The sequence below is a fragment of the Anolis sagrei genome, chromosome 5 (genome assembly GCF_037176765.1).
Source record: "Anolis sagrei isolate rAnoSag1 chromosome 5, rAnoSag1.mat, whole genome shotgun sequence".
Taxonomy (NCBI): domain Eukaryota; kingdom Metazoa; phylum Chordata; class Lepidosauria; order Squamata; family Dactyloidae; genus Anolis; species Anolis sagrei.
In genome coordinates, this window is record NC_090025.1 from 161007441 (window position 1) to 161033107 (window position 25667).

At 43.5% G+C, this 25667-nt stretch overlaps 1 protein-coding gene across 1 annotated transcript in view; it reads left to right on the forward strand.

Moving 5' to 3' along the window:
• Positions 1-4567: 4567 nt before the first annotated feature.
• Positions 4568-25667, forward strand: part of SHISA8 (shisa family member 8) — a 74201-nt gene continuing 53101 nt past the window's right edge. The window contains exon 1 of the mRNA XM_060777140.2: positions 4568-6155. Within this exon, the coding sequence (XP_060633123.1) occupies positions 5593-6155 (563 nt within the window). The 5' untranslated portion in view covers positions 4568-5592. The remainder of the gene's footprint in view (positions 6156-25667) is intronic.

A 25667-nucleotide genomic window follows, 5' to 3' on the forward strand; every position in this document is an offset into this window, starting at 1 on the left:
ACAACTAATTAATGTCAAGGCCAATTCCACCCCAAACCCACCAGTATTCAAATTTTGGCATATTGGGGAATGTGTGCCAAAATTGGTGCAGATCCATTATTGTTTGCATTCACAGTGCTCTCTGGATGTAGGTGAACTATAATTCCTATAAATCAAGGTGAATTTCCCCCCAAAGCCCTCCTGTATTTTTTGTTGTTCATGGGGATTCTGTGTGCCAGGGCCATCGTTAATGGGGTCCAGGGTGCTCTTTGATTGCAGGTGACCTACAGTACCTACAATGGCTATAAATTAAGGTGAAGTCCCCCCAAACCTCTCCAATATTTTTCTTTGGCCATGGGGGTTCTGTGTGCCAAATGAGGTCCAGGTCCATTTTCAGTTGGGTTCACAGTGCTCTAACTTGATGCAGGGTCCACTACAACTTCCATCTTACGGAGTCAATCCCCAAAACTCCTCCAGTATGTTTAGTTGCTGCTCAGTTCTGCTCTGTTTGTTGTGTAGACAGAGTTGAAAAGAGTAGGAAAGGGTTAAGGGAGAAGCATTTGGCAAGAGCATGCAAATTCCACATCAATGGAGAAAGTAAGAAACACTGGGATGTCTCTGTGACTGAAGAAACATGTAAAATCTAAAATGAAATTGTCTCTGACTGAAAGCATTCCATAGGTGGTGGGCAGTTTGGTGTTTGGGGAGGACATTGGCAGGGATTGGGCTATATGTTCATGGTTCTCGCTATAACCTGAAATGTCATTGGAGGGAGGCCTTTTGGTGGCTCCTCAGCGCTGTGGGTTAAAGTTGTTTGTGGAAGTGGGCACCCCAGCCACATACACACATGCATATTTTCACTTACATATTAGATATATAGATATAGATAATATAGATATGTGTGTATGTTCCTTCCTCTATCTTTTCCTTGTCATTTTAAGAGAAAGGAGAGATGACTTGTTTCTTTGCATTGTTTTAAGTGAGAGAGAAGGGGAGATAAAGAGTTTGCTATTTGCCGTGCATCTACTGACCTGAGTTTCTTTGAGCAGCGATTATGCTTAGCCATAAAACAGATGGTTGGCATCGGGGCTCCCTGGAAGGTAGATAAGTGACTCTGTGTGTGTGTGTGTGTTGCGGTGTGTATCCAAGTTTATAATATCTGAGGCAGAATGCATCAAGTCACATCCTAGAATTAAATTCTGACATTGTGTTACTCCCTTCCATAAATACACAGATGCTCAGAGTGTTATCAGCAATGGTTGGTTGTTAGAATGTTTGGGGGAAAACAACTGTTTGCAAAGTGATTCCAGGATTCCAGAAATATGACTGATACATTTTCAGTTACAACAAGGGCTACATAGGTTCATCTCCACACATCTGTGTAATATCCAAATTGGAAAATGGAACTACAGGAACTACAAAAAAACCCATCAAGACTGTTACTTGAAAAATTTTGTCAACCCAGCAAGAAAAAGGAGAAGTCTGAGAAGTGTATTTCATCCTTTGGAGAGCCAGCAACCCCGACTAATAGGCTGCAAAGAGGAGGGCTGGGCAGGGATGTTCAAGTTGGACAGCTCCTCCACTGAAGGGAAAATTACAACTTTAGTTTTGTGGACCGGTTCTGCAGTTGCTTTGGCATTGTCATCTCTGGCTATTGGCAGTGCTAGCCTTACCATTAGAGAAAGGGGGGTGGGTGGATTCCTCTCAGAAAGCAGATTTCACTGTCATTGAAAGGGCAAGAAATAGATGGCAATTTATTTTGTTATGAATTGACTGGCAGGGATGAAGAGAGGAGCTTTACAGGTTTCTGTCTCCTCTTGTGGGTCTTGGATACTTTGCATCTTGACTTGGGGTGGGGTAGCCACTAATTTTAGCTTTTTCTCAGGCAGCAAAACATCTTGGGATACCAAACATCATTCATTGAGTTGCCTTTTGGAAGCCAATTGCATGCATAAACTGCTGAGATCCTCTTTAGTTTTTAAAATATCCTTCCATAAGATACTTGAGAGCATCTTTCTGATGTTTCCCTGTCAAAATGCAGTCGGTTTTCAGATACTAGGCATTGTTCACTCAGTCATTTCAGTCTGAGCTAGCATTTAAGTCCAATAGTTCATTGGCAGCCATTGATTTAAATTTTCCAATAAGGAAGAAGTGATGTATCATCCAAAGATGTAGTGTCATGAGGGACAGAAAGCTCACACGCATGACTCTAAGCCCCACTTTGGTCTTTTCACACTGAACAGTTATAACACCATTATTCCATTTTAAATGCCATGGCAATATCCCATGGATTCCTGGGGGTTGTAGTTTTGTGAGACACTAGAGCTCTCTGGCTGAGAATTCTAAATGCCCTTTCCTAAAGGAGCCCCCAGTGGCGCAATGGGTTAAACCCTTGTACCAGCAGGATTGAAGACCAACAGGTTGGAGGTTCGCATCTGGGAAGAGCGTGGATGAGCTCCCTCTGTCAGCTCCAGCTCCCTATGTGGGGACATGAGAGAGGCCTCCCACATGGATCTAAAAACATCAAAACACCCAGACATCCCCTGGGCAGTGTCCTTGCAGACAGCCAATTCTTTGGGGCCGTAGTGGTGCAGTGGGTTAAACCGCTAAGCTGTAAAACTTGCTGACCAGTAGGTTGGAGATTCGAATTTGTGGACAGGGTGAGCTCCCACTGCTAGCCCCAGCTTCTGCCAACCTAGCAGTTCAAAAACATGCAAGTGTGAGTAGATCAATAGATACCACTTCAGCGGGAAGGTAATGGTGCTCCATGCAGTCATGTTGGCCACATAACCTTGGAGATGTCTATGGACAACACTGGCTCTTCAGCTTAGAAAAGGAGATGAGTCCCACCCCCAGAGCCGAACTCAACTAGACTTAATGTCAAGGTAAACTTTTACCTTTTTCAAAGGATTCCATAGAATGCTGCCATGGCAACTAAAGTGGAATTGTTGCACTATAATTATGTGTACAAATAAATCTGTAAACTAGATTTTATATGTCAGTACAGAAAAATGCTCTTTCTTTTCCCTTTGAAATACGTTGTTTAGGGTGCTGTTTTGTCAGTTAAGTTTCCCACAGAAGAAAACACAAGTGAAATTGTTAAATTGCACATTTTCATTTTCACATTCTTGTTGTTAACTGTCCTCAAACCAACCTCAACTTATGGTGATTCTATGAGTGAGACCCTCCAAGTTACCCCATCATCAACAGCTCTGCTCATGTTTTGCAGACTCCTATCTCTAGTATTGAATGGTACATCTTGACATTCAGGATGATCTTGTCTAGTTCCTTCAGAGCTTCACTTCCAAATTCTAGTTAACTTCTGATTTCTTGACTGCAGTCTCCATGCTGGTGAGGGACTCAGCCAAGGTACAGCTGTGTTACTATGACTAGCCAGGAAGGCAACTGAATCATTCTCTTGATTGCCTTACATTTCATTCCTAGAGTCATTGCAACATGTTCTGGCAGTTAATTGTGTAAGTTAATTATCAGTTGTATGAATAAGTGTTTTCATTTTCTTTTGTACTCTGAGACTTCTTTCCTGGTTCTCCCTCATCCTTCATTTTGCATTCAGGCAAAAAAAAAATCCCTTCTAAAATGAACAGGCAGCCTTGCCAAAATTAAGTATGACAGTACAAAGGCTTGGCTGTTTCTCCTCAGACTTGGTTTATTTTTCACTTTAAGTGTCCTGAAAAAGTTATTCTGCTGAACAAGAATGAGAAGTAGAAGTGCTTAGGTGACCTTTCTGAATTTTGGTTGAGTTTTCTGCACATATTTCCTAAATCCAGAAACTAAAAATGTATCCTGTGTGCAGAAAGGTGTCATGGGTGTGTGGGTGTGAGAAAGAGACACCTTGTTTTGTATGCTTCTCATTCACAGACATATATCCACACCCCTCATATCCATATAGAAACCTTGCATGTGCACCATTCAACATTTCTTGCCCTGGCAGGTGATATTCTACACTCGGCATACTTGACCAACACTTCCCTAGCACTCCCCACTCCCTTCCACACTCAACCCTTTCCCTGATCGCTGCCTCATCTGTCTGCAGACAACAACGCCATGTGAACTGTTTGAATGTTCATAAACATTCCTTGGTACCTCAGTGGTTCACTGTGAGGGCAGAGTGTGTTGTGTAACTCAAATTTGCACTCTTTACAGCCAATCATATAGAGGCTTCCAAAACTGCAACTTCAATTTACTTTTTTTTTTCTAGCGCAGGGTTAAATTTAGTGAAGTTGCTGCAAAATGTTGTGCTTGAAATGTTGATACTTGGCAAACCATTAGTCATCTTCTCTCTCTCTATCTTACTTGTGTGTTTTTTTTCCTCTCCCTTTTCTTCTTTCTCCCTTTCTTTCTTTCTCCCTCCTTCTATGTTCAGGGCAGAAAGGGAAGTTGTGGCTGTTGTTGTTCTATCTGGATTAAACATGCCTTTTCCAACAATGCTGTCAAAGACAGCATTGCAGTAGTGATGCTGGCAGATTAAAGTTATCAGTGTGTGCGAATTCCTTTTTTATCATTATTAGAGGGTAGCTTTTCTTCTCCGCAGAGCAGAGTGACACGAGAGAGAGGGAAGGGACCCAGTAGACACCCAGCCTTGCCTCTGCCTCTTTCTCTCCCATGCAAGTAGCACCCGATGTGTGTTTATAGCCAGCCTGCGAGGCTCTTGCCACTTGTGCACCAGTGCCCATGGGCACGGTCAAGAAGGAGCTGCTGGTGTCCCCTTGCATCCCGCCTGGCCTGATGACAACCTCTGGCTCAAAGCCAGGACTTTGCACAGAGGACACGGAGTGCGCTGGAGGAGTTGGCGAGGGCTCTTCTCCGCTCTGCTTTGTACACTGTTGGACGATTGTGGCTCTGGCTTTAAGAAGGAATAAGGACTATTTTTTCCACTCCTCCTATTCTCTCCCTCTTTCTCCCTCCCTCTCCTCCTCCTCTCCCTTTTTTTCTTTCTCTCCCCTCTTGACAATCCCTCCCTTTCGCTCACTGGTGCAAAGGATTTTTCCCCCCTCCAGAAAGCACAGTGTCTCTGAGGCAGAGGGAGCAAAAGAGAGAGAAAGAAAGGAGGAGACGGACTGCCTCCAGGATTCTGTGCAAGCCACGATGGGAATGTAGTTCAGAGAGCAGCATTGCACATGCAATTAGAAACATAGGATATTTGCTACTAAAAGGCAAAGAAGAGGAGGGGGAAGTGTACCGCTTCTAGCACCTGGGATCGCAGAGGAAACTGTGAGATTGTCACTTGACTTAGACAGCATTGCACATCATTTTTTCCTTACCTCTATCCCACCTTTTCTTCTTTATTTTGAAACTTTCAACTCCCATCTTTACTTCTGCCTACCCCACATCTTTTCTTTGACTAGAAGGTTCCCATGGATTGTGTGGTCTGCTTTGGAGAAAACTGCTTAGTGAGGAGGGGCTGGACTATTTCCTCTTCACTAGAAGTGACAGATAAAGAGATGTGCTGCTGTTGTATATTATAGCTTTTAAGTGGGATTTTAAAAACCTTTCTTTGTTGCATTTCTAGACAAAACAAGATTTTTTTTAAAAAAAAACAACAACTGTGTTGAGGAAGTCAGTCTCTTGAAGCCGTGAGAGATAAGCCATTCAATGATGAGGTGGAGTGGCATGCAGATGGAACGGGGTTGTATTTTGGGATTTTGTTGCCTCATTCTATTGGATCCAGGGCAGGTTTGGACTGGAAATCCTAGTACCCCAAAACCCGAGTTGGAAATGCAAATGGTGACCAGTGGCAATACCACTTCGGGTCCGACTGTGGAGAACACAGCTGTTGCTCCCACTGAGGCCTTACTTGGGGGCGATCGATGTCTTGGTTACTATGATGTTATGGGCCAGTGGGACCCTCCGTTTAACTGTAATTCAGGGATCTACAATTTTTGTTGCGGGACCTGTGGCTATCGCTTTTGCTGTCAGTTCACGGGCGGACGATTGGACCAAAGTGGCTGTTCCAACTATGAAACACCAGAATGGGTCAACACCGGCCAACCACCACCAAGAGTGGACGAATCCCCCATAAATCCCACCAGGGACAAGACCAACATGATTGTATATATTATCTGTGGTGTAGTAGCCATCATGGTACTGGTGGGAATCTTTACCAAGCTGGGACTGGAAAAGTCGCAGAGTCCTCAGGCTGAGATGACCATGTCCAGGTAAAATACTTATGATGTATTTCCATCCCTTATTCTTCGCTTTCCTTTTAAACTTTTTCACCCACCCTCCTGGACAGACAGGAAATGTGGAATAGATAGATAGGAAATTATCTAATGTGTAACAAATTGTATTTATTGTGGAATAAACCATAAGATTAGTCCATGCAGAAGAGGTGTACTTCAAGCTGGGTACTCCATGCTTGGTATCTATAAGCCAGAAAGTAAAGTTGCTGACTTTGCCATGTGTACGCATAGAGATAGATGCACAGGACTGCATCCCTTAGAATTAATTTGATTTCCTTTCCTTCAGCACCCTGCTAATTTGAGTCACGCCCAGCTTGAAACTTTGTGAGATTTCTTGTGCTGGTCAATGTTTAGCAAATAGAACCATGCATTGAACAGAGTGCCCCTTCCTCCCTTACTTATTTACACACACTTATCCTTCCTTGGCAGCCGGCTGCAGAGGAATTATGAGACAGGCTGCATGAACTGTGTGGATGTGTTTATTTGGATTGGCCCATGAGAGAGAGAAAGTTCCAATCTAAAGGGACACCTTCCAAGCCTTGTCTTCTTTTGAGCACACCTGAATGGGGAGGTAAATGTAATGAAGGCAGATCAAAAACCATCTCTAGTTGTTAAGGATGGAAAGCATAATTGCAGGTGACATGCCTTGTTAGGGACAAACCTCTTGTTTTGTATCTACTGTCACTGAAGCAAAGCAACCTCCATGGACTTCACTTGCTAATGAATTGCAGGCTGTTTGGAGATTCCTAGCTGCACTTTCCTTCCATGTTTCTCATATATTGTTTTTCACCTTATTGCTGGTCTCTTTGGGCTTTTCAGTGTTATGTGTCTCATCCCTGGTGCATTTTTCTTCCCTGCTTTAAACACACAATCATTGTGAGTTGTCATCTTTTGATTCCTCTTCCCTTCTCTCACCCATTAGCTTTTTCTGCCATAGGGCCAGGTCTCCCTTGGCAGCAAAAGCGGATTAAGCCTTTATCAAAGGCAAACGTGCTTCCCAAGGCCATGGAGCACTTGTAGGTCATCGGGAGACAGCATCTCCCACAACCATGCCTAACATGCCCAGTAGTTTTAATCAGTCTTTGCAGGAGGGGACATGTGGGGTCAGGTGAGATGAACTACAGCGTGGAGGAACTGAAAGGCAGGGAGACACTGCTGTTCCGGGTGCTAGGTCTTTGTAATGCCAGCACATGCTCTGCTTCAATATCAGACTCAGAGAAAAGGAGATGTTTCCTTGATTTGTGGGCAGCACTAGAGAAAAAAACTCAGGGATCATCCAAGAGGGTTCTTTGCCCTGTCAAGAAGAGGCTCTGTTTTTTGCTTTGGCATCAAGGAAGGTGTCGAGATGCCTGTGTGTCACCCTCTAATGGGCGTAACAAGGCTGCCAAAGCATCCAGTGCAGATGGCCCTGGAGCATCATGCTTGGCCTGAAATCATCCTCTGACCAGCTGCTCTACTCACTCCCACCAACTGCTAAACAAACAAAAAGTGGCTGAATGGCTTAAGCTAGATCATAACACCAGACCCAAGGATCTTGCAGAAGTCTCCACCTCTGTATATCAAAGACCTATGGGTACAATGACGACTCATGTTGCATGCTGTCATAGACAAGGGCTGGCATCTTCTCAGTGACTTGCACTTGACTTAACTGGAAGTTAAGTTTAACTACTTTTTCTGACACTGCATGAGAAGATAAAGTAAAGAAGGGGAGCTGGGAAGACAGTTCCATCTTGTCTCCTGTGACATCAGAGCCCTTCCCCCAGCAACAATATAATATTATATAATACTAATATTATGAATGATGTATTAGTACTATGCTAATAATGTTGTATGTTGTAGGTACATATGACTTGTAAGCCGCTCTGAGTCCCCTTCAGGGTGAGAAAGGCAGCATATAAATGTCATAAATAAATAAATAAATAAATAAGATACTTGATACCCCCTTTATGCTACCATCTTTCCAAGGTGTGCAATGCTGTGGACAGCATTTGGGTGCAATTTCACCCTCTCCCTAAAATCAGGCCACTGATTGGCCCCATTGGGAAGTATCCCTCCTTCTGTCACCTTGCTTTCCATTATCATCCTCCAGATAAGTACAATAGAACCTAATGTTTCAGAAAGCCTCACCCAAGGTCCACTCTGAGAGTACTAAACTGGCCATGGCTTTTGGACCACAAGTTCCAAAATTGCTTCCATACATCGTCAGTGGCTATGCTGATTGGGAGATTTGAAGTTGTGGTTCAAAAGGGAACTTTTCTAAACTTTGCTTTAAAAGAATGATACCAGTATACAAATTAAAGAGACCTGTTGGATCAGAGCAAGATCAAACTCATGTACAGAAATGGTGCAGCCCTCCTAGTGTTGTTGAACAACAACTCAAATAGATTACTGCAATGCACTCTACGTGGGGCTGCCTTTGAAGACTGTCTGGAAGCTCCAAGTGGTCCAATGGACAGCAGCCAGATTCCTTACTGGAGCAGTGTACAGAGAGCATACAGCCCCCCCCCCCCCAATACATCAGCTCCACTGGCTGCCAGTTTGCTACCGTGCCCAATTTAAAGTGCTGGTTTTGGCCTATAAAACCCTAAGGTTCCAGTCTAACTTATCTGTCTGGACATATCTCCCTTTATGAGCCAACTAGAGCTTTAAGATCTGCTGGGGAGGCCCTGCTCTCGGACAGGGCCTTCTCAGTGGTGGCCCCTTGGTCGTGGAACTCGCCAGTGACATTAGACTGGCTGCATCCCTCCTGGTTTTCAGAAAAACACTAAAGAACTGGCTCTGTGCACAGGCGTTCGGGGAGTAGGGTAATACAGAATTCGACTTCAACCTAGCAATCTGAATAATGGCTAGGAGAACCAAGAAGTATGGAAATCATGACTCGGTACTTTGTATGTTTTTAATCTGTTTTATTCTATTTATATGTCCTAACTGTTTTATAATTTAATATGGTTTGTTTATTGTTATGTGTATGTAATGCAGCATTGAATTTTTGCCGTAGTTTGTAAGCCACTCTTAGTCCCCTTCAGAGTGAGATAAAGCCAATAAATAAATAATCTCTAACCATTCTCCACAATTGGCTTTGCTGGGTTAGGACTACCGGGAGAGGCTGCACTTCAATAACATCTAGAGGACTGCACAATTCCCACCCTGCTCTATCTAGTCAAGCATTGCTAATAGGGTTAGCAAAAATCTTTGAGGAAAGCTTACAAACAAAACACCAAGACAATCGCCTGACCCCTTTTTTTCCCTACAAGCTGGCGTGCAAGATTTTTCCTCTCTGAATTTGGTTCAACTTGCTATGTATGCCTAAATAACTATTGATAACTGTTTCCTCCAAATATTTCCATAACCAGGGGATAAGATCGTATCTTGCAGTATTGTCTCATACAAGGTGATCTTTGCACTTCCTTGCTGAATTCTTCACCATTTAGTGAACAAATCTGTCACTGAAAAGAAAGACGTTGCCACTGCGATGAAAGAGCAATACGTGTTTTATATTGGAGGTGGATAGAAATAGCGGTGGCAAAAAGTCCTTTTGTGGTCTACAAGTCTAGGCGAAGTGATGGATGGCTGACCCACAGTCAAGCAGTGAGCATCCTGCTTCTCAAGAGGGTCCCTCATTCTCTTCACACACACACGGACATGGACATGGACACAGAATTAGACACTTGCTTCCGGAGGGGGGGGGGGGTCTGAAAACGTATATCCTTGGAAAAGCCCCCTACCTGTGTGTGAGACCTAAACCTGTTGCCCACAAAGTCGATTGTGGAGCTTATCTACACTGCAACAATTATAGCAGTTTGATATGACTTCAATCGCTACTGTTACATTTTATGGAATACTAGGGTTTAAAGTTTATTGAGAGATTGAAAATTCCCAAACACACTTCCCCTAAAGAAAAGTATTCAAGTTCTCTAGTAGAAGATCCTAAATACCTCACCAGTATACACACTCCATGATTCTATCAGATGGAGACTATGGCAATTACAGTGATATCAAAGCAGTGTAACTGTGTAGGGTATTCAGAAAAGACAGGCACATCTCCTTAGTCTGAACTTCAAATATCATACCAGCCTAGATAATTTGAATATGTGTGAATATATCACACATAGAATCATAGAGTTGGAAGAGACCTTGTGGGCCATCCAGTCCAGCCCCCTGCCAAGAAACAGGAAAATCACATTCAAAGCACCCCTGACAGATGGCCATCCAGCCTCTGTTTAAAAGCCTCCACAGAAGGAGCCTCCACCACACTCCAGGACAGAGATTTCCACTGCTGAACAGCTCTCACAGTCAGGATGTTCTTCCTAATGTACAGATAGAATCTCCTTTCTTGTAGTTTGAAGCCATTGTTCTGCGTCCTAGTCCTAGTCATCAGGGCAGCAGAAAACAAGCTTGCTCCCTCCTTCCTATGACTTCCTCTTACATATTTATTCATGTCTCCTCTCGGCCTTCTCTTCTTTAAGCTGCTCCTCATAGGGCTTGTTCTCCAGACCCTTTATCATTTTAGTCGCCCTCTTCTGGACACATTCCAGCTTGTCAACATCTCTCTTGAATTGTGGTGCCCAGAATTGGACACAGTATTCCAGGTGTGGTCTAACCAAGGCAGACTAGAGGGGTTGCATGACTTCCCTGGATTTCGACACTAGACTCCTATTGATGCAGGCCAAAATCCCATTGGCTTATTCAGTGCCAATTTGGTAGAAAAGATACAAGCAAAGGTTTTTCTCTCTCTCTCTTTGTGTTTTTTCTGTCTTAATTGCTATGGTGCATCTGAACAGCTGCTTTATGAATTGTGCCAAGATAAGAAATGTGACATGTTATGTGTCCAAGAAACAGACAAGAATAAACAACAGAAATGACCAAAAGTTCCAGGAATCTTAGTGACGGAAAGACCACATGTGAAGCATGGAAGTGCTGTCTTTGTAAAACCAGGCCTCCAAATCAGCAGTGCCCATAACACTGAAGAAAATATAGAGGTTATAACAGTAAAACTTAGTAACATCATGATTACCTCTATGTACAAGCCCCCAAATGAAGAGTTTTGTTTCTCTTCTCCTGAGAACTTTGATAGGCACCAAAGGGTGGTAGTAATCGATGACTTTAACAGCCATAGCCATCAGGGGCGGCTCAAGCCATTACGCAAAGTAAGCATTTGCAGTATAGTTGATTTTGCCCAGGGGCGCTCTTGATGTGCTCTTGGGGAAAAATAGACCTTGACATATGTGAGTTGTAGTTACTGGGATGTATAGTTCACCTACAATCAAAGAGCATTCTGAACTCCACCAATGATGGAATTGAATAAAATATGGCACACAGAACTCCCACGATGAACAGAAAATATATATATCAGTGATTGGTTGGGGGGGGGGGTGTGCCAAAATACTGTTTGCTTACCATTGAAAATTACCTAGGGCCGCCTCTGATAGCCATGTATGGGTCTATGCAGAAGAGGATAAAAATGGAGAGACTGTCCTCTCCATAAATTATTGCTTATTCATGATAGTAAGCTTCCAACATCCTACAACAGTGGGAGATGGCACCAGACCTTCTATTTCTGAGTAACAGTATTGTGCAACAATGCACTAAATCAGTGGGACCACCAATACCAAACACACAGCATCAGCCAATAGTATGCGAATTGTTTCCCACTATAAGGGCTCAGGAAGTTTAATTTAAATGAAGATTCAACTTCAGAAAGGCAGATTTGCTAAATTCTCATATATGTTAGATGACAAGGTTATATCGGTTGCCCCAATCGCTAAGGAATACGAAGGCTTTATCAAAATAGTGTCCTGGGATTTGTAGACTGATCAGGTATTTAGGATTTTCTGCTATACATACATATACTGAGAGAGAAAAATCTACTTGTACCCTTTCTACCAAATCTGCAATGATTCCACCTCATTGAACTGGCCTTAAGACTTAAGAGTCAGTAATCAGGATTTGTCTATTAATTCCAAATTGGCAGGATGAACCGCCCCTTGTATCAAACCACGGGCTGCGGTATGTTCTCAGTAGCATGGTAGGCAACAATTGCCCAAGGAAACGAATGGTCACATTTATTTTTGCTTACATTTTTCAAATGGATTCCCTCTGAGGACAGTGTCCTAATCAGTTTCCAGTTGCTGGACTAATTTAAGATGCTAATTTAGAATCAGCCACCACTGATTAAAAGCATGGAGACTCTTCTGGTTTCTTAAGGACTACCTAATTTATTACAACATGAGCACCTATTGTATTGCTGCTAATATTTGTAATTGTTAAAATCCCCCCACCTTGTTTCCTTTGCAATGGACTAACATGGCTACCCCTCTGGAAATTGTTCCAATAGCATCAAGATTTTCAGGGTCAAGTGGAAAACAAAAATATTTATTTATAATGTGTTGGATCCAGGCTTAGTCATGCTTAGCGTATGACTAAGTCTGGATCCACCCCTAGGTTATGTCCCATCTTTATTTTTCTGTGATGAAAGTCGAAGTGGCATGCCTCCCACAGAGACTGGGAAAATTGCTTTTTTTGGACTCCAGCTCCAAAAATCCCTCCATCACCATAGGATTCTAAAAAGTTTCAGTCCCACAAAACTCGACTTTTCAAGTTCTGTTCTCCCATCCAGGCAATGAACAGACGTAGACCCAATTAATTTGAACAAGGTTGCCATTTTTGAAGAGCCTTTGGTGGATTCCTTTCATAGGTTAATAGTGGGAATAAAGAACTCTCTAAATCCTGATATGAAGCAGTGCAATCCTACAGAATTTTTCTGAGAGTTTGAAACACTGTCATCAATACAATCTAACAAACAGAGTTGTTTGAGTATTAAACCCCACTCAACCATGAAATCCACTAGGTATTTATTTATCATGTCAGAAGTGAGCTGAGAGTACAGTTAACATGTATTTAAAAACACAAACAATGTTTTAAAAAACTTGGCATTATGCTAAATTTCCTTTGACCGGAAGCTGGGCACTTGGAGTGCCTCTGGTGTTGCTGTGAGAAGGTCCTTTTTTGTGCTTGTGGCTGCATTGTAGCAGGTGGTCTCTGGTTTGCTCTTCTCCACACTCACATATCATGGACTCCTTTGCAGCCCCATTTCTTAAGGTTAGCTCTGCATCTTGTGGTGCGAGAGCGCAGCCTGTTCAGCGCCTTCCAGGTCACCCAATCTTCTGTATGCCCAAGATGGAGTTTCTCATCCAGTCTCAGCCACTGATCAAGGTGCTAGGTTTTAACCTGCCACTTTTGGATTCTTGCTTGCTGAGGTATTCCTGCAAGTATCTCTGTCAATCTTAGGAAGTTGTTTGTTGATTTGAGGCATTGGCATGATGGCTGATATCCAGGGGCGGCCCGTCCATTACGCGAAGTAAGCGGTGGCGGAATACTTTTTTTGCCAGGGGGCGCTGTTCTGTCCTTAGGCCACGCCTCCTCCTGCAGGCCCCATGCGCCCTCCACAGCGTGTAAGAGAGAAGGGAAGGGAAGAGAGGAGAGAAAGAGCCTAGCTGCAGGCCTCCTTGCACCTGGAGGGCTTCCCTCTCACCTAATGGGCAGGGCCTGCGTTTCTCCATTAGCAGCAGGCTGTGCCTCCCCCCACCCCGGCCCTCCGTGCTTGACTCTCCTACACATGTGCCGAGGCCTCCTGGCGCCATGCGGCTGCCTTCCCTCCCTTCCTGCGTGCATGCTCCCAAGGCCTCTTCTCCCACTCGCTCTTCTTGGGCCCTCCAGCCAGGAAGGGAAGGCAGGCAGCCGCAAGGAGCCTGGAGGCCTCGCCACATGTGCAGGAGAAAGAAACTAGCACGGAGGGTCCTGGGAGAGAGAGAGAGAGAGAGAGAGGATTGAGGGCGGGAGGCACAGCCTTCTAATGGAGAAGCGCAGGCCCCGCCCCCTAGGCGAGAGGGAAGTCCTCCCTCCCTCCACGTGCTGCCAGGAGGGAGGGAGGCAGCCAGCCAGGCTCTTTGGCTTTCCCTTTCCTTCCCTGCTGCAGCTGAGCCTGGACCCCTCTCAGGGCAGCAAGGAGGCCTGGTCAAAAGGTACTGCAAATGTCATCTTCTGTACATGCCTCCCCCAAACCCCTCTAGTATTTGGTCATGGAAGTCCTATATGCCAAGCTTGGTTCAATTCTATTGTTGGTGGAGCTCAGAATGTTCTTTGGTGCTTGGTAAACTGCAATTCCCAATGTCAGGGTCTATTTTTCCCAACCCCCTCTCCAGTATTTTCTGTTAGTCATGGAAGTCCTGTATGCCAAGTTTGATCAGTTCTATTGGTGGAGTTCAGAATGCTCTTTGGTGCTTGGTGAAGCATTCTCACCTGATGTTTCACCCACATCTATGGCAGGCATCCTCAAGAGGCTGTGAGGTCTGTTTGTAACTAGGCAAGTGGGGTTTGTATATCTGGAATGTCCAGGGTGGGAAAAAGAACTCATGTCTGCTTGAGGTAAGTGTGAATGTTGCAATTGGTCATCTTGATGAGCATTTAATGGCCTTGCAGCTTCGAAGCCGAGCTAGTTGCTGCCCAGGAATCCTTTGTTGGGAGCGGTTAACTGGCCCTAATTGCTTCATGTCAGGAATTCCCCCCCCCCCCTTTTTTTAGTGTTGCTCTTTATTTATTGTTCTGATTTTAGAGGGTTATTTTAGAGGGTACTGGTAGCCAGATTTTGTTCCTCTGAGGTTGCCTGCCATAGATGTGGGGAAAATGTCAGGAGAGAATGCTTCTGGAACATGGCCATACAGCCCAGAAAACTCACAGCAACTCAGTGATTCTGGCCATGAAAGCCTTCCACAACACATTATTATGTTTATTTATACCCTGCTTTTTCTCTCCCCACGAAGACTCAAGTTGGCTTAGATTAAAAACATTTCAGTACAGTTTAAAATCCACAAATATGCAAACATTAAAATGGAATTAAATATCATTGGTATTTTAAAAATTCAGTTAAAATCCATAAAAAACATATCCAAAACTAAAAACTGCAGCAGACCCTGACTTGATCTTTAAAACCTTTTAAAGCCTGCATTAGATTACCAAATGTAATGTCCCTTTATACACACTGCTTTATATTAATTTCCCCAGTATTCCTTTATCTGATTTGTCATTTGTATCTGGCCACTTGGAGTGCTTCTGGTGTTGCCGCAAGAAGGTCCTCCCTTGTGCATGTGGCAGGGCTCATGGTTCATTGCAGCAGGTGGTCAGTGGTTTGCTCTTCTCCACACTCGCACGTCGAGGATTCCACTCTCGCTTGCTGAGGTGTTCCAGCTGATACCCAAACAGGGGATGAGCTGGAGATGTCTCTGCCTTGGTCCTTTCACTATTGGCCGCCACTTCCCGGCGGATGTCAGGTGGCGCAATACCGGCTAGACAGTGTAATTTTTCCAGTGGTGTAGGGCGTAAACACCCTGTGATAATGCGGCATAGGGCCTGTCTGGAAGGGCTCCATGGCTTCACATGCCACCTGTTTCTCCAAGGCCAAAGCAGTGGCAGTTGGATGGAAGGAGGGCTCTTCATCTGCTTCTGGGTCAAACACATGCAAGAGCAAACTTCAGCCCTCCAGGTGTTTCGGACTTCAACTCCCACAATACCTAACAGCCAGTCTAGCAGTTTGTAATGTAATACAGGTTGAGTATCCCTGATCCAAAGTGCTTTGAACTAGAAGTGTGTAAATCACTTTGAGTCCTCCTGAGGGTGAGAAAAGCAGTATACAAATACTGTAAATAAATAAATAAAATGTTTGGGATCATGGGATAGCTGTTTACATACACAATGACACATTTCAAAGATAGCACCCAAGATGAAACACAAAAGAGGCATGCACGAGGCCTCTTTTTCCTCGTGCCCGGCAATGCTGCTGCGCATCCCTCTCTCGGCATTAGGAAATGTGCGCTCTGCATCTCCCTCCTTCTCCATGCACTTCCTAACGCTGGGAGAAGGATGCACACTGGCGTTGTTGTCTCCCTTGGCCTGCAAGGAGGAGGAGGAGAGGAGGACAACGTGCGCACTTGTGAGGGAAGGATGGAGGGAGAGCATGCTCCCTGCATGAGGGCTCTTTTTCCGTGCGCCTGGTAATGCCGGCGCGTGTCCCTCTCCCGGAGTTGCAAAGCGTGTGGGGGAAGAGAATGCAAAGCGCATACCCAGGAGCCGATGGAGCACAGGGCCTCTTCTCCTGTGTGAAGAGGGGCAGCATTGCAAGTGCCTCTCCAGGCAGCTGTGCCATCACCCCTCTCAGGGCGGCAAGGAGGTTTCTTCATGAATGGAAGTGACTGAAGGTACTGCAAATCTAAATTATTGTACATGCTCCCCCAAAACCCCTCCAGTATCAGAGTCTATTTTCCCCAAATCCCTTCAGTATTTTGTGTTGGAACTACATCAACACTGACAAAGAAACAACAAGAAATACTATTTACCCACAAGCATTAAGAAATTACATATATTAGAAACCAACTTTCTTATTACTTTCTTTTCAAGATCACTAGACTGGATCACAGCAACGCGTGGCAGGGGATGAGTAGTGTGTGTGTGTGTGTGTATGTATGGCTGGCATGGGCCAACTTCAGCCCTCCATGTGTTTTGGACTTCAATTCCCACAATTCCAAACAGCCAGTAGGAAGTCCTAAATACCTGGAGGGCCAAAATTTGTCCATGCCCCCATAGATAGATAGATAGATAGATAGATAGATAGATAGATAGATAGATAGATAGAGATTGGTTTTGGGGGAGGGGGGGCGCCAAAATACTGTTTGCTTACCATTGAAAATTACCTAGGGCCGCCTCTGCTGATATCTGAACAGGGGATGGGCCGAAGATGTCACTGCCTTGGTCCTTTATTGGCTGCTACTTCCCAACAGATGCCAGGTAGTGCAATACCAGCTAAACAGTATAATTTTTCCAGTAGTGTTTGGCGTAGACATCCTGTGATAATGCAGCATGTCTCATTAAGAGACACATCCACTGTTTTAACGTGGTGTAATGTATTCCACACTAGGCATGCATATTCAGCGCAAGGGCAGATGTCTTCACTGTGTCTTGCAGCACCCACTGGGTGACCTTCAGCAATTCACACTCTCTCCACTTCATAAGATGGAAATGGCAAGCCTCTTCTGAATAAATTTTGTGGAGAGAAAAAACTGTGATAGGGTCACCTTAGGATTGCTGTAATGCTGAAACAACTTGAAGGCACATAAGAACAAGAACAGCAAAGTAGATTTCAGTCTAAAGATTTCAGACTTGGAAAGCTTTCCACTTCAAATATGCTGGGGCATTAAGATAAGGGAAAGGAACATTTGACCAAAAGAAATCCAAGACTTTGGGCAAACACCTTAAAGGACTTGTTCCAAGACTGAAAAGGAAACTTGATAAATACTGCAGAATACGCATTTCTTAAAACAGAGAAAGGCATGTTTATAAAACAAAAGACGTCTATGTGATTTTCTCTGCTTGTACTTATGGATGCTAGGTGGATTTAAAGATAACTAAGTATATTAAACACTTAATAATAGGAGAGGGGGTCTTTTCTTTTCTTAGTCAGACATTCACTTTGAATGCCCATGAGCATTTCATGTTCAAAAAACTGGAATTATGTAAAACCATTCTAGTGTTATTTGGGGATGGGTGAAATACTAATCCCTATTTGGTTCTAGCAGATCAGTATTGTACCTAAACATAGTTTGTGGGTGGACAATGTTCAAACATGTTTCTGCTACATTCCCACTTGGAAGTATCCTATCAAAGTCCAAAGCTAAGACAGAACAACAACATGATTGAAAGTCTCATCCCATGTAAGACAGAAAGGGCACAGCTATTGTCTTATGCTGTGTGTAAACTTCAGTCCCACCTTGACAGCTTGCTTTGTTTGTTTTACTTAATTATTTAAAGCATTTGTCTATCACCTCACAACCCACTAGTGCCTGATGTGATGTATAACTGATGAAAGCATTTAAAGTATTCAATACATGGAAAATGTGTTAATGAGGACTAAAATTCCTCTTCAACAATAGGTTTCAAATCACAGTCTGTTAAAATATACTGAGCAATGAGCCCAGGTTTCAAGACTGGAGGTCAATAGAAACAATGCAATCCCAGGTACCTGCTGGACCCCAAATGAACAAGTAAACTTGGGAAGAAATCCCACAGTCAGGATGTTGCTATAGAGCAGTGGTTCCCAACCTGTGGTCTGTGGACCATCAGTGGTCCCCAAGAACGAAAATGTAGCCTGCAGCTTCACCATTACTACACCATTGCCACGAAACTACACAGCAACAAGAGCAACTGGTCTCGTGAAACCCTCTTATAGTGCCGAGGCAATGAGGATGTTAGGAGGGGAGAGGCTGTCTACCCACTACAGATTACTACTACGTCAGCTCTAGATTATTAAATATAGTTTTCTGTGGGTGAGCAGAGGGCAACTACTGGATGGCATATGTTCTGTATAAGAAACTAGAGCTGATGTGTTCTAGCCAATGCAATTTTCTGAATCAGGACCCTAAATAACCAAACCAAATCTAAAGTTGATCAAAAACTTATTTGTAATCCTTTTGGTACTAATGCTGGAGAATAGTCCCTGGTCAAGTGTCCCTGGTCAATCACTGCTATAGAGAAAGCCCTGTCACAATATATACTAAATATAGTCAGATAAGACAAGATAAAGCTATCACTAAAAGTGCTCAAATTTGAGGCAGGTTAGTACAGGAGAAAGTATCATTTCAAGTACTTTTACTCCCTGTTTTAGTTAGGATGCAGAGTTCTGCCAGCAGTTGCTCTTTCCGTGGGCAGTTCAACATAGGCACAATTTGGAAGTTGATTAAAACAACCCAGTTTTGCTATACATCACTGACATAAACATCCCAATTTGGGGGGCTGGAACAGTAGTTACAGTATCCATTGATTACTGATTGGAACCAAACCCAGGAACTGTGGTTAGACAGCCACTGGAAAATGCAGAGTTTCTTTCTTAACCAGTCTGTTAAGATGCCCTGATGCGCACATTCATGTCCATTCAGGATCACCTTAGTTTTGAACCTTGCATGGAATATACTGTGGTCTGGTGAAGCATATTATCTGCCTCATTCTGAACTTTCTGATGAGTTTTTTTAACAATACTGCTTTTGGCTTGATGCACACTGCAGTGCACACTGGGGGTAGCCATTTTGTGGCCTTTGAGCTGGCTTCAAAGTGCATTATAGAGTCTGTATAGAACTATCTTGTGATAGCCAAAATGTCTTTGTAGTGGAAAGTAGGACCTCTCTTTCCTCCATCTCACCATTCATTCCTATACCTTCACTCCTGTTTCATGAATGCTACTAATACATCATGTACAATAATGTGCAAGAATATAAATATAAATGCACCCAAATAAAGTGGGTTATGGAAATATATGACACTGATGTAATGTCACTGTTTTAAAATGTCAATGTTTCTATATTTTTGCAACCTCCCTAGATCCCCTGGGGACAAAATGAAATTTTGCAGAATGTTTCAAAAATTGTTGGGTTTTTGCCTTAAAATGTACCCAGATACCTCCTAGAGGTCCAAGAAGGCCTAAAACATGCATCCCTTTGGCACCCTTTTTTTCTATAGGGGCAGGCACAGCACTTCAAGGTCTCTTGTAGGGCTAGTACAGCCCCATTCATCTCCCAGCATTGCCCACTCTGCTATAGATCACCCAAGCATACAGATTGGCAGTTGCCATTTTTTAAAATTAGAGGCATGTAAATTCAATAACAGATTACCAGTCGTGCTCCATTTACCCACAAAGGATTTTCTATTAAACCAATTTAGATACTGCACACAGGCCTTGCTTCCAATACTTTTAATTAGAACATGTAACTGAAAGTTGGACTGTGCCCAAGAAAAAAATAATATTTTGACCTGAATTAAGAGTTTTTTAAAAAAAAATTGAAAAAATCTTTCTATGTTTGGCAAAAGTATCACATATTAGTGGAAGCATTCCATGGTGCCCTTGATAAAAAATAAAAAGCATTGATTTTGGATATAGTTTCCCTACTGTGAATGCAAGTAAATATGGCCGAAAATTGGGAGCTTTGCTGAGCAACCACTACCATGCAATTTATACTTGTTTGGCTGACAAGAAGAAATTTGAATGGAGATTGCTGGCCAACCTATATACAAGGAGAATAGCCTCACTTAAATGGCGTTTTTGTGTGTGTGTGCCTGAGAAAGAAAATAATAATGCAAAGGAAGAAAAATCTCTTATTGGAAACCTGGGTTTAAAAAATAAAGAAGGGGGCATTTCGGTGAAACTCGTCATTCAAGAATGGAGAATGTGGTCAATACTAAAAGATACATTTCTAAAATGTTATTTTTAAATCATACATCTTTGCATCTAGTCATTCTTTACATAACATATCAGCTTGCTCTACTAAGTTTAACCTGTTCAAAGCACTATGGCTTGAAACTTGTGTTGGGAGATATGCATCTCACCCATACCTATGTCTCTCAGTGCTACTCTCCCCACAAAAAAGAAAACAGAGAATCAGCAGAGACATATCCTGCTATTTTTTGGTTGTCGGATATAGACAAACAAGTATCTACAGTATTTCCACATGTCCTTTAGCTTATGTTTTTATAGTGTCACCAGCTATAAGGAAAATGGCTGGACACATCTCTGTTGATCGTTCTGTTTTCTAGCGCTGGAGGAGAGTAATTTTGGCTGTTACATGGTTGGTAAAGAATCCCAGTCTCTGCAACCAAAACAGCGAGATGCAATGGCAAAAATCCAACTAAATGTACCATAATTTATCAGCTGGATTTTGGCCCATTTTTAAACCTGCCATAGGGCCATGGTAACAACTCTATTTTTTCTTGCCCTATAAAATAAAAAAGATTGTTAATGTTTGTTTGTTTATTCGGTCACTTCTGACTATTTGTGACCTCATGGACCACCCCACCCTGTCAGCTATCGCCACCCCCAGCTCCTTCAAGGTCAAGCCAGTCACTTCAAGGATACCTTCCATCCACCTTGCCCTTGTTCAACCCCAATTCCTTTTTCCTTCCATTTTCCCCAGCATCATTATCTTCTCCAAGCTTTCCTGTCTTCTCATTATGTGACCAAAGTAAATAAAAAAGATTATCTCCCAGCTTTAACTTCATCCAAGCATATAAGACATTTTAGGTCACCAGAATCCTATTTTGTTGCAGAGTTCACACAGCACTAAATTAGATGGTAGGATTTTTGTTACCTGATCTATGTCCAAGTTAACAGAGGTTGGATTCATTTAACAGAAAAAGAACAAAATATGGCATTATTTTTATAGCACAGAGCTGGTCTTGATTATATTTTTTGCAAACGAAGAAAATTTGGGTGGCAGCTACTTAAAGCACGCATTTCACTTGATGTGAAAATGCGTTGGTTTTGTTGTTGTTGTTGTTCTACTTGTTTGCAGGTGCAGGAATGGGCTTGTAGGATTAAAACCATGATCCGCCAAGTGAGGAAAAAACAAGCAGTAGAATGAAATAATACAATGTCTTTGAGCTCACTGAGTCTAGGGATTTGTTTTCAGCAAGTGAACTGAGTTATGTTTGGACAAAATAATTATCAACTTCTGATTGTTCCAAGCTTCCATAGGAGTTAGCTATACTGTCTGGCTATTTTTTGGTGAGTACAGAGCAGCAATATTCTGGACTAGTCCTGGAGGCAGTCACACACTCCATTCCCATCCCACAGCAACAATGGAGTGGAGTCTACATAGTCCAAACAGGCCAAAACTGGTGCATCCCCACTAGACCATCTCCTAACATCCCTGTCAATATCATTGTTGCCAGATGACCACAGAGCTCCAGATCAGCTCCTGGCTGTTGCAGACCCCTTGGGGTGACATTACCAAAGGTGTTTACACATCCAGGGAGTAGGAGGAGGCAACACAGACCAGGAAGAAGGGGATGGTGATAGTGAGATGTGTAAATAGTGGGCTGATCTGGGTCAGATCCAATCATACCAATCATTCTGGCCAAAGATTCACCAAGAATTTCTTTAGTCCAGGGCTAAACTGCTTCAAACCAATTTACCCCACACGGAGGACTGAAAGGAGTGCCTTTTGGGCCACTGCAGGATTTTTTTGCAATGCAGACAAGCCCTAACTTTTAGATACATCAACAATTCTAACCTATCAATTTTCAATTTGCTCTTGAGCAGAACTTAGAAAAGTTACTTTTTAATGGAGCTCCCAGATTTGAATGGCTGAGGGATTCGGGGAATTCTAGTCCGAAAAGGTAGCATGGAATTAGTTGTAGCTGCCTGTCACAAGATTGCTTGTCTCCATATCCCACTTATGCCCGATGGCTCCAATATTCCTTCATTGCAGATCTGTAATTTTGGTACAAAGTGGTTGTTGTAGTAGTTAGAATCTGTCGCCAATCTACCACAGATTACCCAGCAATGTCATGTCTTCCACTCACTATATTCTGCAGAGTTAGAACAGTTGCTTTTTCAGATCACAATTCCCAGATTGTAACTCCTATTTTGACTTGGAAATCCTGAGCACTGGAGTTCAAAAGGTAACTTTCCCAAGTTTTGGTTGACAGCCTTGAACAAGAAAGCTCTTGACAGGTGCTGAAGACAATGCTGCAACATTTTACTGGGCATCCGATTTGTTCTTCCTATTTTAGAAACAAATGCCTCCATTTCTTTTCCTGGGGATTTGTTTATCCCAGCTGCCTGTTTCTCTCCTGAAATAAGTTATGAATTGCCAATGAGAGGTATGATCCTGCAATTCATTTTGGCAGAAAGAAAATAAAACAGAACAAAAGGCTGGCTAAATATATAAGCAGTTAGCCTGAAGGAAACTATAGAAGTTGCCAAATAGTCCCTGGAACCTAAAGAGGTTGAAGGAGCTTGGATCACAACACAACATGTTGCCAAAACTGTGAGTGCCATGTTTAGAAGAGAAAGGTAGAGACAGTGTTTTATTTCTAAAGAGAGAAAAGCTAGACATGAAGCCTACCTGGAGGCCAGGTGCACTGGCAGAGATGGCAAGGAGGCAGAACAGAAATAGCATCACCACAAATGACGCAGGTTGTCTTTTTCTTGAGGCTTTTCTTGCTTAAAGTTAGTTGATGCTTTTGTCTCACTACTGCATTAACTTCAATGTATTCAGGATTATTGTTTCCCAAAACAAAGTGCTAATCTAGAGTGAGAAAGTTTGGAAATAGGTGTTGTGCCACCTTCTTTGACACAGCTTTACAATGGCACCTTCTTCTTGACCTTCAGTAACCTCTCTTACCTCAGTATTGCAGTAATGTAGGTAACATTTGCTTATATAGGTTGCATTTTGTTCCATCCTGTCTTTTGTTTGACAAAACACCCTTTTCCCATGTCAGGAGCGACTTGAGAAACTGCAAGTTGCTTCTGGTGTGAGAGAATTGGCCATTTGCAAGGACGTTGCCCAGATGCTTTTGACGTTTTACCATCCTTGTGGGAGGCTTCTCTCATGTCCCCACATGGGGAGCTGGAGCTGACAGAGGGAGCTCATCTGCACTCTCCCTGGATTCGAACCTCTGACCTGTCGGTCTTCAGTCCTGCTGGCACAATGGTTTGGCCCATTGCATCACCAGGGGCTCCTATGCCTAAAATACCTAGACTTTGGCTAGCAAGACGCTTCTCATTCCAGTACTAAGGACCTTGTTATATGGCTGCCAGAGGTGCTCCACTTCATAGAGGGGCATGGGGAACCCGATGCCCCACACCCCGCATTGCTCAGCTCCAGCTGAGGGCAATCAGATTGGGGGAAGCATAAGTGCACATGGAGCGGCCAGCTTCCCCCCATGGATTCCAATGGCAACACGGGAGCCCTCCTGTGTTGCTGTGGTGGCAGCATGCACTGGCTCTGTCCTTCTTTGCCTACAGAGCCACGCTAGCGTTATTTGATGAAAGGCAGCAGCCTCCGTGGGTGACCTGGGCTAAACCGGTGCATGCCGCCAATTTTAGCCCCATAACAAGAGGTCGCTAGAACTCAGCAAGGAATTGGGAAGCTGACAATTAGAAAAAGATAACAGATCTATGTAAACATTTAACCTTAGGAACTTTGAATCTTGAATCAGGACTTTCAAGTTTCTGTATGACTTCCCATGGAATGAGCACATATAGTCCTTGAATGGTACAAAGGGGAACAGGGGTGCAACATTAGCTCTGCAACTGGCAAGCAGCATGAAGAATTTAGATTGATGCAATTTGGTTCAAGTAGCCGCCTTTAATGTAGTAGTGTCTTCTGCCTGTAGCAACCTGTAAGTAGAATCAGAGTACAAAAAACCTAGAAGTTAGAGCAGGGCCACAGAAGCATATTTTATGGGTAAAGATTCCTCCTTCCTGTATAATCCTCTGTCGTCAACAATGTGAAGATTATGATCCTAAAAACCACAGGGCGCTGACTGAAGTGCTTGATTGGCTTCTCCCTCAACCCGTACTTTAGCCAGGAACCCAGCTTTGTTCCTTCTCCCCCTCCAAGCCAGAGGGAACTGGGAAGAAGAACGCAGCTCTCTTACATGCGCCAGGTGCATCACGAGGTTATAGCTCAGACGGCACCTGCAAATACTGGCGGAGAGCTGCTGGCTACGCTCTGGCTGTATCTTTCCTCTGCAGGGAAAGGCAGGGGAAAGAGTGAAACACTGTGTCAACCTTTGCAGATGCCGAATGAGCCCTAGTTTCCGGGCTCAGCAGTTCCTAAGAGTCTCACACCTACTGAGAGTCTCACACAGGGAATCCTGTTCTGAAAATAATAGCAGGGATTCCCCTCTCCTACTATCTATGCATGCTTGGGGAGGTGGTTGTGTATCCCCTGAGGCTGAATCCCAGTCCTCAGGAGCAGTGGTTCCCAACCTTTTTTTGACCAGGGGCCACTTTGACCAGGGACCATCTTCAACATTAGTACCAAAAGGGTTCCAAATCAGTTACAGTCAGCTTTAGATTTGTTTTGGTTATTGGGGTGCTGATTTAGAAAATTGCATTGGATAGACCACATCAGCTCTAGTTTCTGATACAGGACATATATAATCCAGTAGTTACCATCTGCTTTCCCACAGAAAACCATTTTTAATAAGCCTCGGCACTATAAGAGGGTTTTGTGAGACCAGTCACTCTTATTGCAATGGTGTAATAACAGTGAGGCCACAGGCCATATTTTAATTCTTGCTGACCACTGGTGGTCCTCAGACCATAAGTTGGGGACCACTGCTCTGAAGTCATTGACACCAGTGGAATCCACACCAGCAAAATAAATCAGACCCAGAATGCAGTATACTGTCCCAGAAGTGCCCCAGATTCACCCCGTTATCCCCCCATCTACTTGCAATATATCAAGATGAATTTGTTTCAGTAGCATACATTTCTCCTCACCAAATTCAAATCGGGACTTCTTTTTCCTTCTCTTTAGTGTTGCGCCTAGCCAGGGGATCAATGGTGAGTAGATCATTTGTGCTACTACATCACCATAGATTGCATTGCTGGGCAACTTAAAGGTTGAACCCTCTGGCCACTTGACCGCAGAACAAGCAACT